This window comes from Scyliorhinus torazame, chromosome 1 (genome assembly GCF_047496885.1).
Source record: "Scyliorhinus torazame isolate Kashiwa2021f chromosome 1, sScyTor2.1, whole genome shotgun sequence".
In the NCBI taxonomy this organism is placed as follows: domain Eukaryota; kingdom Metazoa; phylum Chordata; class Chondrichthyes; order Carcharhiniformes; family Scyliorhinidae; genus Scyliorhinus; species Scyliorhinus torazame.
The window spans coordinates 1,294,055-1,307,452 of NC_092707.1; the positions used below are offsets into that span (position 1 = coordinate 1,294,055).

The window sequence follows — 13,398 nt, forward strand, 5'->3', positions numbered from 1 at the left end:
TACCTGCATCAATCATCTTAGTGACCTCCTCGAAAAACTCTATCAAGTTAGTGAGACACGACCTCCCCTTCACAAAACCGTGCTGCCTCTCACTAATACGTCCATTTGCTTCCAAATGGGAGTAGATCCTGTCTCGAAGAATTCTCTCCAGTAATTTCCCTACCACTGAAGTAAGGCTCACCGGCCTGTAATTCCTGGGATTATCCTTGCGACCCTTCTTAAACAGAAGAACAACATTGGCTATTCTCCAGTCCTCCGGGACATCCCCTGAAGACAGCGAGGATCCAAAGATTTCTGTCAAGGCCTCAGCAATTTCCTCTCCAGCCTCCTTCAGTATTCTGGGGTAGATCCCATCAGGCCCTGGGGACTTATCTACCTTAATATTTTTTAAGACAACCAACACCTCGTCTTTTTGGATCACAATGTGACCCAGGCTATCTACACACCCTTCTCCAGACTCAACATCTACCAATTCCTTCTCTTTGGTGAATACTGATGCAAAGTATTCATTTAGTACCTCGCCCATTTCCTCTGGCTCCACACATAGATTCCCTTGCCTATCCTTCAGTGGGCCAACCCTTTCCCTGGCTACCCTCTTGCTTTTTATGTATGTGTAAAAAGCCTTGGGATTTTCCTTAACCCTATTTGCCAATGACTTTTCGTGACCCCTTCTAGCCCTCCTGACTCCTTGCTTAAGTTCCTTCCTACTTTCCTTATATTCCACGCAGGCTTCGTCTGTTCCCAGCCTTTTAGCCCTGACAAATGCCTCCTTTTTCTTTTTGACGAGGCCTACAATATCACTCGTCATCCAAGGTTCCCGAAAATTGCCGTATTTATCTTTCTTCCTCACAGGAACATGCCGGTCCTGTATTCCTTTCAACTGCCACTTGAAAGCCTCCCACATGTCAGATGTTGATTTGCCCTCAAACATCCGCCCCCAATCTATGTTCTTCAGTTCCCGCCTAATATTGTTATAATTAGCCTTCCCCCAATTTAGCACATTCATCCTCGGACCACTCTTATCCTTGTCCACCAGCACTTTAAAACTTACTGAATTGTGGTCACTGTTCCCAAAATGTTCCCCCACTGAAACGTCTACCACCTGGCCGGGCTCATTCCCCAATACCAGGTCCAGTACTGCCCCTTCCCTAGTTGGACTGTCTACATATTGTTTTAAGAAGCCCTCCTGGATGCTCCTTACAATCTCCGCCCCGTCTAAGCCTCTGGCACTAAGTGAGTCCCAGTCAATATTGGGGAAGTTGAAGTCTCCCATCACCACAACCCTGTTGTTTTTACTCTTTTCCAAAATCTGTCTACCTATCTGCTCCTCTATCTCCCGCTGGCTGTTGGGAGGCCTGTAGTATACCCCCAACATTGTGACTGCACCCTTCTTATTCCTGATCTCTACCCATATAGCCTCACTGCCCTCTGAGGTGTCCTCTCGCAGTACAGCTGTGATATTCTCCCGAACAAGTAGCGCAACCCCACCTCCCCTTTTACATCCCCCTCTATCCTGCCTGAAACATCTAAATCCTGGAACGTTTAGCTGCGAATCCTGCCCTTTCCTCAACCAGGTCTCTGTAATGGCAACAACATCATAGTTCCAAGTACTAATCCAAACTCTAAGTTCATCTGCCTTACCCGTAATGCTCCTTGCATTAAAACATATGCACTTCAGGCCACCAGACCCGCTGTGTTCAGCAACTTCTCCCTGTCTGCTCTGCCTCAGAGCCACACTGTCCCTATTCCCTAGTTCTCCCTCAATGCTCTCACCTTCTGACCTATTGCTCCCGTGCCCACCTCCCTGCCATACTAGTTTAAACCCTCCCGTGTGACACTAGCAAACCTCGCGGCCAGGATATTTATGCCTCTCCGGTTTAGATGCAACCCGTCCTTCCTGTACAGGTCAAACAACAAAGAACAAAGAAATGTACAGCACAGGAACAGGCCCTTCGGCCCTCCAAGCCCGTGCCGACCATACTGCCCGACTAAACTACAATCTTCTACACTTCCTGGGTCCGTATCCTTCTATTCCCATCCTATTCATATATTTGTCAAGATGCCCCTTAAATGTCCCTATCGTCCCTGCCTCCACTACCTCCTCCGGTAGTGAGTTCCAGGCACCCACTACCCTCTGCGTAAAAAACTTGCCTCGTACATCTACTCTAAACTTTGCCCCTCTCACCTTAAACCTATGCCCCCTAGTAATTGACCCCTCTACCCTGGGGAAAAGCCTCTGACTATCCACTCTGTCTATGCCCCTCATAATTTTGTATACCTCTATCAGGTCGCCCCTCAACCTCCTTCGTTCCAGTGAGAACAAACCGAGTTTATTCAATCGCTCCTCATAGCTTATGCCCTCCATACCAGGCAACATTCTGGTAAATCTCTTCTGCACCCTCTCTAAAGCCTCCACATCCTTCTGGTAGTGTGGCGACCAGAATTGAACACTATACTCCAAGTGTGGCCTAACTAAGGTTCTATACAGCTGCAACATGACTTGCCAATTCTTATACTCAATGCCCCGGCCAATGAAGGCAAGCATGCCGTATGCCTTCTTGACTACCTTCTCCACCTGTGTAGCCCCTTTCAGTGATCTGTGGACCTGTACTCCTAGATCTCTTTGACTTTCAATACTCTTGAGGGTTCTACCATTCACTGTATATTCCCTACCTGCATTAGCCCTTCAAAAATGCATTAACTCACATTTGTCCAGGTTAAACTCCATCTGCCATCTCTCCGCCCAAGTCTCCAGACAATCTAAATCCTGCTGTATCCTCAGACAGTCCTCATCGCTATCCGCAATTCCACCAACCTTTGTGTCGTCTGCAAACTTACTAATCAGACCAGTTACATTTTCCTCCAAATCATTTATATATACTACAAAGAGCAAAGGTCCCAGCACTGATCCCTGTGGAACACCACTGGTCACAGCCCTCCAATTAGAAAAGCATCCCTCCATTGCTACCCTCTGCCTTCTATGGCCTAGCCAGTTCTGTATCCACCTTGCCAGTTCACCCCTGATCCCGTGTGACTTCACCTTTTGTACTAGTCTACCATGAGGGACCTTGTCAAAGGCCTTACTGAAGTCCATATAGACAACATCTACTGCCCTACCTGCATCAATCATCTTAGTGACCTCCTCGAAAAACTCTATCAAGTTAGTGAGACACGACCTCCCCTTCACAAAACCGTGCTGCCTCTCACTAATACGTCCATTTGCTTCCAAATGGGAGTAGATCCTGTCTCTAAGAATTCTCTCCAGTAATTTCCCTACCACTGAAGTAAGGCTCACCGGCCTGTAGTTCCCGGGATTATCCCTGCCACCCTTCTTAAACAGAGGAACAACATTGGCTATTCTCCAGTCCTCCGGGACATCCCCTGAAGACCACACCTACCCCGGAAGAGCTCCCAGTGGTCCAGATAATGGAAACCCTCCCTTCTACACCAGCTGTTTAGCCACGTGTTTAGCTGCTCTATCTTCCTATTTCTATCCTCACTGGCACGTGGCACAGGGAGCAATCCCGAGATTACAACCCTCGACGTCCTGTCTTTTAACTTTCTGCCTAGCTCCCTGAACTCCTGCTGCAGGACCTCATGCCCCTTCCTGCCTATGTCGTTAGTACCAATATGTACAATGACCTCTGCCTGTTTGCCCTCCCCCTTCAGGGTGCCCTCTACCCGTTCGGAGACATCCTGGACCCTGGCACCAGGGAGGCAACATACCATCCTGGAGTCTCTTTCACGTCCACAGAAGCGCCTACCTGTGCCCCTGACTATAGAGTCCCCTATTACTATTACTCTTCTGCACTTTGACCCTCCCTTCTGAACATCAGAGCCAGCCGTGGTGCCACTGCTCTGGCTGCTGCTGTTTTCCCCTGATAGGCTATCCCCACCGACAGTATCCAAAGGGGTATATCTGTTCGAGAGGGGGACAACCACAGGGGATTCCTGCACTGACTGCCTGCCCTTTCTGGTGGTCACCCATTTCTCTGCCTGCACCTTGGGTGTGACCACATTTACATAACTGCGATCTATGACGCTTTCCGCCACCTGCATGCTCCTAAGTGCATCCAATTGCTGCTCCAACCGAACCATGCGGTCTGTGAGGAGCTCCAGTTGGGTGCACTTTCTGCAGATGAAGCCATCCGGGACGCTGGAAGCCTCCCGGACCCGCCACATCTCACAGTCAGAGCACAGCACCCCTCTAACTGATTGTGTCAATTAATTAAAATTAAAATTTGTCTTTTTTTAAAAAAATATATTTTTTTAAATTTCAAAGTTACTGTCAACTATCTGTTTCCTAGCACTAGATTTCTAATAGAAATGCGATAGCTAACTATAATACTCTCCGATCTCTGGCTTAGATATCCTCTAAATTATAATTAAGTTATTCTGTTTAATTAGTTACCAAATACTAGCCACTCTGGCCACAGCTTTTCTGTGATGTCACTTCAGTTTCCCCCCGACACACACAATTTGAAAAAGGTATAAAAGTGAAAATAAGTAAAAATCACTTACTTACCTTCTTACCTTCTGAGTGTCTTAGATGTTCTCAGGTTCTCTCGCTGACAGAGACTGCTCCTCCACCTCCGAACCTTGACCTGCACAATGCTAATAATATAATAATAATATAATATGGCACTTACCTTACACCAATGGGTCTTATTATTAGGTTAGAGGAGGAGGGCGGGTGGGAGACACTACACGTGTAGTGTCTCGGGTTTCCTCTCCACCAGAATTTATTGGTTGGTGGGGGGGGTCTTCCTAGAGGTCCGCGGGTCGAACTTCCGGTTCCCGCCTTATAGAAAAACAAATAAAAGAGAAAAGAAGAACAGACACGGGACCAGGCAAGGGTTTTTAAATTCACTACTCACCTCCCAGAAGGCCCCTGCGCACCGCCGCCGCCGAAATACCTCGCACAATGACCGTGCTACTTTGCACAGTGACCGTGCCAGGTCCCTCTGGGAGTGGATCAGGCCAGCCAGCACCCGGCCAATGCTCTCAACACCCGCAGCCATGACCCGTTGTGACTGGGACAAGCTGAGGAGCATCACAGCAATGTCCATGTGGCCCTGGCACACAGCTGCCTGTGGCATGGCCGCCCTGTTCTGTGCCTCAGCCACAGCACAATGTGACTCAGTCCTTGGACATCCTGACCCACGGCCGATATCTTATCCTCAAACTATGACCCCGTGTTCTGGACGCCCCCCACCATCGGGAACGTTCTTTCTGAATCTACCCTGTCTAATCCTGTTAGAATTTTGTAAGTTTCTCTGAGATCCCCTCTCACTCTTCTAAACTCCAAGGAATATAATCCTAACCGACTTAGTCTCTCCTCATATGACACCAACCAAGGAATCAGCCGGGTAAACCTTCGCTGCTCTCCCTCCGTAGCAAGAACATCCTTCCTCCGATAAGGGCACCAAAACTACACACAATACTCCAGGTGTGACCTCACCAATGCCGTATACAATTGCAGTAAAACATCTCTATTCCTGTACTCAAATCCTCTCGCTAGAAGGCCAACATACCATTTGCTTTCTTTACTGCCTGCTGTCTTCCTGTTTTTGCTACCAAAGATGATAACCTCACATTTATCCACATTATACTGCATCTGCCATGCACGTGCCCACTCACTCAGCCTGTCCAAATCCCGCTGAAGCATTTCTGCATCCTCCTCACAGCTCACCCTCCCACCCAACTCTGCAAATTTGGAGATAATACATTTAGCTCCCTAATTCAAGTCATTAATATATAATGTGAACAGTTGGGGTCGCAGCACAGATCCCTGTGGTACCCCACTAGCCACTGCCTGTCAATCAGAAAAAGACCCATTTAGTCCAACTTTTTTGCTTCCTGCCTGCGAACCAGCTTTCTATCCATCTCAAGACACTATCCGTAATCCCATGGGCTTTAACTTTACACAGTAATCTGTTATGTGAGACCTTGTCGAACGCCTTCTGAAAGTCTAAGTAAACCACATCCACCGGTCCTCCCTGGTTAAATACTAGTTACATCTTCAAAGAATTCCAGTAGATTTGTCAAGCATGATTTCCCTTTTGTAAATCCATGCCGACTGTCTGATTACACCCCTGCTTTCCAAATGCTGTGCTATGAAACCCTTGATAATGGACTCCAGCAACTTCCCTACTGCCGACGTCAGGCTCACTGGTCTATTGTTCCCTGTTTTCTCTCTACCTCCCTTTTTGAATAGCTTCTTTCTCTAATCAGAGTATTGGCTCAAATGATTCGCCGACTGGATCCAGGGAAAGGTGAATCATCGCGAACTAGAAAACATCTAGCTGTTTTGTCAGTTTTGTACCAGATGCAGGGATTCGTGTCAATAGGAAACAATTGTTATGTTGTGCTTCCTCAGGGACAAGGAGAAAGTGAAGAGCGGAGACAGTTCAGCAGAGGAGAACGAAGAAAAGGAGGTTTCAGCATCCCGGGGCCGTCAAACAGCCAACAGCCAGGGGAGGCGCAAGGGGCGAGTAACGAGGTCCATGGCCACCGAAACCAGCCAGGAAGAAACGCCAACTCCTCCGTCAACTCTCCCTGAAATGGGTGAGTTCATCGACAAACAGACACTCCTCCAACCTGCCACCATCACCTACTCAGCTTAGGGATCATATACAAGGAGCAGGAGGAGGTCATTCTACCCCTCGAGACTGCTCTGTCATTCAATCAGATCATCGCTGACTGACAGTAACTTCAAATCTGCATCGCCCCCCCACTGACCTGTCACCCCCCAACTGACCTGTCACCCCCCCCCTGACCTGTCACCCCCCACTGACCTGTCACCCCCCACTGACCTGTCACCCCCCCACTGACCTGTCACCCCCCACTGACCTGTCACCCCCCCACTGACCTGTCGCCCCCCCCACTGACCTGTCACCCCCCCACACACCTGTCGCCCCCCACTGACCTGTCACCCCCCCACTGACCTGTCACCCCCCACTAACCTGTCACCCCCCCACTAACCTGTCACCCCCCCACTGACCTGTCACCCCCCCACTGACCTGTCACCCCCCACTGACCTGTCACCCCCCACTGACCTGTCACCCCCCCACTGACCTGTCACCCCCCCACTGACCTGTCACCACCCACTGACCTGTCACCCCCCACTAACCTGTCACCCCCCACTAACCTGTCACCCCCCACTGACCTGTCACCCCCCCACTGACCTGTCACCCCCCACTGACCTGTCACCCCCCACTGACCTGTCACCCCCCACTGACCTGTCACCCCCCCACTGACCTGTCACCCCCCCACTGACCTGTTAACCCCCCCACTGACCTGTCACCCCCCCACTGACCTGTCACCCCCCCCACTGACCTGTCACCCCCCACTGACCTGTCACCCCCCCACTGACCTGTCACCCTCCCACTAACCAGTCACCCCCCCACTAACCTGTCACCCCCCCACTAACCTGTCACCTCCCCACTAACCTGTCACCCCCCCACTAACCTGTCACCCCCCCACTAACCTGTCACCCCTCACTAACCAGTCACCCCCCAATAACCTGTCACCCCCCCACTGACCTGTCACCCCCCCACTAACCTGTCACCCCCCCACTGACCTGTCACCCCCCACTAACCTGTCACCCCCCCACTAACCTGTCACCCCCCCACTAACCTGTCACCCCCCACTAACCAGTCACCCCCCCACTGACCTGTCACCCCCCACTAACCTGTCACCCCCCCACTAACCTGTCACCCCCCCACTAACCTGTCACCCCCCACTAACCAGTCACCCCCCCACTAACCTGTCACCCCCCCACTAACCTGTCACCCCCCCACTGACCTGTCACCCCCCACTAACCTGTCACCCCCCCACTAACCTGTCACCCCCCCACTAACCTGTCACCCCCCCACTAACCTGTCACCCCCCCCCACTAACCTGTCACCCCCCAATAACCTGTCTCTCTCCAATAACCTGTCACTCCCCCAATAACCTGCTCCCCACCAATAACCTTTCACCCCCTTTCTTACCAAGAATCTATCCACCTCTGCCTTAAAAATATTCAAAGACTGCTGCCCGGCCAATGAAGGCAAGCATGCCGTATGCCTTCTTGACTACCTTCTCCACCTGTGTTGCCCCTTTCAATGACCTGTGGACCTGTACTCCTAGATCTCTCTGACTTTCAATACTCTTGCGGGTTCTACCATTCACTGTATATTCCCTACCTGCATTAGACCTTCCAAAATGCATTACCTCACATTTGTCCCAATTAAACTCCATCTGCCATCTCTCCGCCCAAGTCTCCAAACGATCTAAATCCTGCTGTATCCTCTGACAGTCCTCATCGCTATCCGCAATTCCACCAACCTTTGTGTCGTCTGCAAACTTACTAATCAGACCTGTTACATTTTCCTCCAAATCATTTATATATACTACAAAGAGCAAAGGTCCCAGCACTGATCCCTGCGGAACACCACTGGTCACAGCCCTCCAATCACAATACGACCTCCCCTTCACAAAACCGTGCTGCCTCTCACTAATAGGTCCATTTGCTTCCAAATGGAAGTAGATCCTGTCTCGAAGAATTCTCTCCAGTAATTTCCCTACCACTGAAGTAAGGCTCACCGGCCTGTAGTTCCCGGGATCATCCTTGCTTCCCTTCTTAAACAGAGGAACAACATTGGCTATTCTCCAGTCCTCCGGGACATCCCCTGAAGACAGTGAAGATCCAAAGATTTCTGTCAAGGCCTCAGCAATTTCCTCTCCAGCCTCCTTCAGTATTCTGGGGTAGATCCCATCGGGCCCTGGGGACTTATCTACCTTAATATTTTTCAAGACGCCCAACACCTCGGGCAGGATTCTCCGACCCCCCCCGTCGGGTCGGAGAATCGCCGGGGGCGGCGTGAATCCCTCCCCGCCGACACCAGCTGCCGAATTCTCCGGCGCCAGTTTTTTGGCGGGGGCGGGAATCGCGTTGCGCCTGTCGGGGGCCGTTGGCAGCGACCCCCCCCCCCGGCGATTCTCCGCCCCGCGGCCCGTTTTCGGCTGGTCCCGCCAGCGTAAATCAAACCAGGTCCGTGATGGCGGGACCTGGCTCTGCGGGCAGTCTGCAGAGTCCTCGGGGGGGCCCGGGGGGAACTGGCCCCGGGGAGTGCCCCCACGGTTGGCCTGGCCCGCGATCGAGGCCCACCGATCCACGGGCGGGCCTGTGCCGTGGGGGCACTCTTTCCCTCTGCGCCGGCTGCTGTCAACCTTCGCCATGGCCAGCGCGGAGAAGAACCCCCCTGCACGGCGCCAAGCCATTCCGCACCAGCTGGCGTGGTGCCAACCCCGCAGGCGCCGGCCTAGCCCCTGAAGGTGCGGAGGATTCCCGCCCCGCTGGTTAGTGGGGAATCCCGCCCCTCGTCTTTTTGGATCACAATGTGACCCAGGCTATCTACACCCCCTTCTCCAGACTCAACATCCACCAATTCCTTCTCTTTGGTGAACACTGATGCAAAGTATTCATTTAGTACCTCGCCCATTTCCTCTGGCTCCACACATAGATTCCCTTGCCTATCCTTCAGTGGGCCAACCCTTTCCCTGGCTACCCTCTTGCTTTTTATGTACGTGTAAAAAGCCTTGGGATTTTCCTTAACCCTATTTGCCAATGACTCTTCGAGACCCCTTTAAGCCTTCCTGACTCCTTGTTTAAGTTCCTTCCTACTTTCAAAGAAAATTAGAACAAAGACAATTACAGCACAGGAACAGGCCCTTCGGCCCTCCCAGCCTGCGCCGATCCAGATCCTTTATCTAAACCTGTCGCCTATTTTCCAAGGATCTACTTCCCTCTGTTCCCCGCCCGTTCATATATCTGTCTAGATGCATCTTAAATGATGCTATCGTGCCCACCTCATCGTATTTACCCTTCCCCCAATTGTAAACCTTGCCCTGTTACACGTACCTATCCCTCTCCATTACTAAAGTGAAAGTCACAGAATTGTGGTCACTATCTCCAAAATGCTCCCCCACTAACAAATCTATCACTTGCCCTGGTTCATTACCCAGTACTAAATCCAATATTGCCCCTCCTCTGGTCGGACAATCTACATACTGTGTTAGAAAAGCTTCCTGGACACACTGCACAAACACCACCCCATCCAAACTATTTGATCTAAAGAGTTTCCACTCAGTGTTTGGGAAGTTAAAGTCGCCCATGACTACCACCCTATGACTTCTGCACCTTTCCAAAATCTGTTTCCCAATCTGTTCCTCCACATCTCTGCTACTATTGGAGGGCCTATAGAAAACTCCTAACAAGGTGACTGCTCCTTTCCTATTTCTGACTTCAACCCATACTACCTCAATAGGGTGATACTCCTCAAACTGCCTTTCTGCAGCTGTTATACTATCTCTAATTAACAATGCCACCCCCACCTCTTTTACCACCCTCCCTAATCTTATTGAAACATCTATAACCAGGGACCTCCAACAACCATTTCTGCCCCTCTTCTATCCAAGTTTCCGTGATGGCCACCACATCGTAGTCCCAAGTGCCGATCCATGCCTTAAGTTCACCCACCTTATTCCTGATGCTTCTTGCGTTGAAGTATACACACTTCAACCCATCTCCATGCCTGCAAGTACTCTCCTTTGTCAGTGTTCCCTTCCCCACTGCCTCACTACACGCTTTGGCGTCCTGAATATCGGCTACCTTAGTTGCTGGACTACAAATCCGGTTCCCCATTCCCCTGCCAGATTAGTTTAAACCCTCCCGAAGAGTACTAGCAATCCTCCCTCCCAGGATATTGGTGCCCCTCTGGTTCAGATGCAACCCCTCCTGCTTGTACAGGACCCACCTTCCCCAGAATGCGCTCCAATTATCCAAATACCTGAAGCCCTCCCTCCTACACCATTCCTGCAGCCACGTGTTCAGCTGCACCCTCTCCCTATTCCTTACCTCACTATCACGTGGCACCTGCAACAAACCAGAGATGACAACTCTGTCTGTCCTGGCTTTTAAGTTCCAGCCTAACTCCCTAAACTCGTTTATTACCTCCACAATGGACCGGAACTCCCAGATCTCTCTGTACATCAATTTTCCCCAGGACTCTTCCATTGACCGTATAGTCCGCTCTTGAATTAGATCTTCCAAAATGCATCACCTCGCATTTGCCTGGATTGAACTCCATCTGCCATTTCTCTGCCCAACTCTCCAATCTATTTATATTTTGCTGTATTCTCTGACAGTCCTCCTCGCTATCTGCTACTCCACCAATCTTAGTATCATCTGCAAACTTGCTAATCAGACCACCTATACCTTCGTCCAGATCATTTATGTATATCACAAACAACAGTGGTCCCAGCACGGATCCCTGTGGAACACCACTAGTCACCTTTCTCCATTTTGAGACACTCCCTTCCACCACTACTCTCTGTCTCCTGTTGCCCAGCCAGTTCTTTAGCCATCTAGCTAGTACACCCTGAACCCCATACGACTTCACTTTTTCCATCAACCTGCCATGGGAAACTTTATCAAACGCCTTATTGAAGTCCATGTATATGACATCTACAGCCCTTCCCTCATCAATTCACGACTACAATTAACTACCTTACATTCGCTGTTCCAATTATATTGTCTGTTCCCAGCCTTTGAGCCCTGACAAATGCCTCCTTTTTCTTTTTGACGAGGCCTACAATATCACTCGTCATCCAAGGTTCCCAAAATTTGCCGTATTTGTCTTTCTTCCTCACAGGAACATGCCTGTCCTGTATTCCTTTCAACTGACACTTGAAAGCCTCCCACATGTCAGATGTTGATTTGCCCTCAAACATCCGCCCCCAATCTATGTTCTTCAGTTCCCGCCTAATATTGTTATAATTAGCCTTCCCCCAATTTAGCACACTCATCCTAGGACCACTCTTACCCTTGTCCACCAGCACTTTAAAACTTACTGAATTGTGGTCACTGTTCCCGAAATGCTCCCCTACTGAAACGTCTACCACCTGGCCGGGCTCATTCCCCAATACCAGGTCCAGTACCGCCCCTTCCCTAGTTGGACTGTCTACATATTGTTTTAAGAAGCCCTCCTGGATGCTCCTTACAAACTCCGCCCCGTCTAAGCCCCTGGCACTAAGTGAGTCCCAGTCAATATTGGGGAAGTTGAAGTCCCCCATCACCACAACCCTGTTGTTTTTACTCGTTTCCAAAATCTGTCTACCTATCTGCTCCTCTATCTCCCGCTGGCTGTTGGGAGGCCTGTAGTATACCCCCAACATTGTGACTGCACCCTTCTTATTCCTGATCTCTACCCATATAGCCTCACTGCCCTCTGAGGTGTCCTCCCGCAGTACAGCTGTGATATTCTCCCGAACAAGTAGCGCAACTCCGCCTCCCCTTTTACATCCCCCTCTATCCCGCCTGAAACATCTAAATCCTGGAACGTTTAGCTGCCAATCCTGCCCTTCCCTCAACCAGGTCTCTGTAAAGGCAACAACATCATAGTTCCAAGTACTAATCCAAGCTCTAAGCTCATCTGCCTTACCTAATCCTTCGCACTTCCGGGGACTAGGCCGCGCCAGTTGGCGCATGTGCAGACCGCTGGCGTGTTTCCTGCGTATGAGCAGGGGGTTTGTTCTCCGCTCCGGCCATGGCGGAGCCTTACAGAGGCTGGCGCGGAGGGAAAGAGTGCCCCCACGGCACAGGCCCGCCCGCAGATCGGTGGGCCCCGATCGCAGGCCAGGCCATCGTGGGGGCACCCCCCCGGAGTCGGATCCCCGTGCGCCCCCCTGAGGACCCCGCTAGCCGGCCTACAAGCCAGGTCCCACCGTGATGTCCATTTCACGGCGACGGGACGGGTCAGGAAATGACGGCTGCTCAGCCCATTGGAGCTCGGAGAATTGCCGGGGGGGGGGGGGGGGCGCTGCCAATGGCCCCCGACCGGTGCAGCATAAACCCCGTCCCCACCCGCAAACCGGCGCCGGAGCGGCGGGGCGGGATTCACGCCGCTCCCCCTGGCGATTCTCCAGTTCGGCGGGGAGTCAGAGAATCCCGCCCACGGTGTAAATACAGAGACACAGGCATCGGGTGAAGCATTCAGAGTGTAGTACTGCTCAGTAGAGAAGATGTGTGAAGAGATCAGGGGCGGGATTCTCCGACCCCCCGCCAGCCGCCGAATTCTCCGGCACCGAAAATTCGGCTGGGGCGGGAATCGCGCCGCGCCAGTCGGCGGTCCCCCCACTCCCCCGCCGATTCTCCGGCCCACGATGGGCCGATCCCGCTGCTGTCATGCCAGTCCCGCCGATGTGAGAAATCCGCATCTTGGGGGCGGCCCGATGCCAGAGTGGTTCACGCCACTCCGCCGGGTAGGAGACAATCCCGCCCCAGTTCAGTCCATAAGAGGGTCATTCAGGAGGGTGACAGCGGGGAAGAAGCTGTTTTTGAGTCTGTTCGTG

General features: G+C 51.5%; 1 protein-coding gene across 9 annotated transcripts in view; it reads left to right on the forward strand.

The window, feature by feature from the left end:
• The window catches only part of ncor2 (nuclear receptor corepressor 2), a 1,088,322-nt gene that overhangs the window by 387,954 nt on the left and 686,970 nt on the right, over positions 1-13,398 (forward strand). For all 9 annotated transcript variants that reach the window (XM_072510208.1, XM_072510371.1, XM_072510235.1 and 6 more), the window contains one exon: positions 6,380-6,567. In XM_072510208.1, the coding sequence (XP_072366309.1) occupies positions 6,380-6,567 (188 nt within the window). The remainder of the gene's footprint in view (positions 1-6,379; positions 6,568-13,398) is intronic.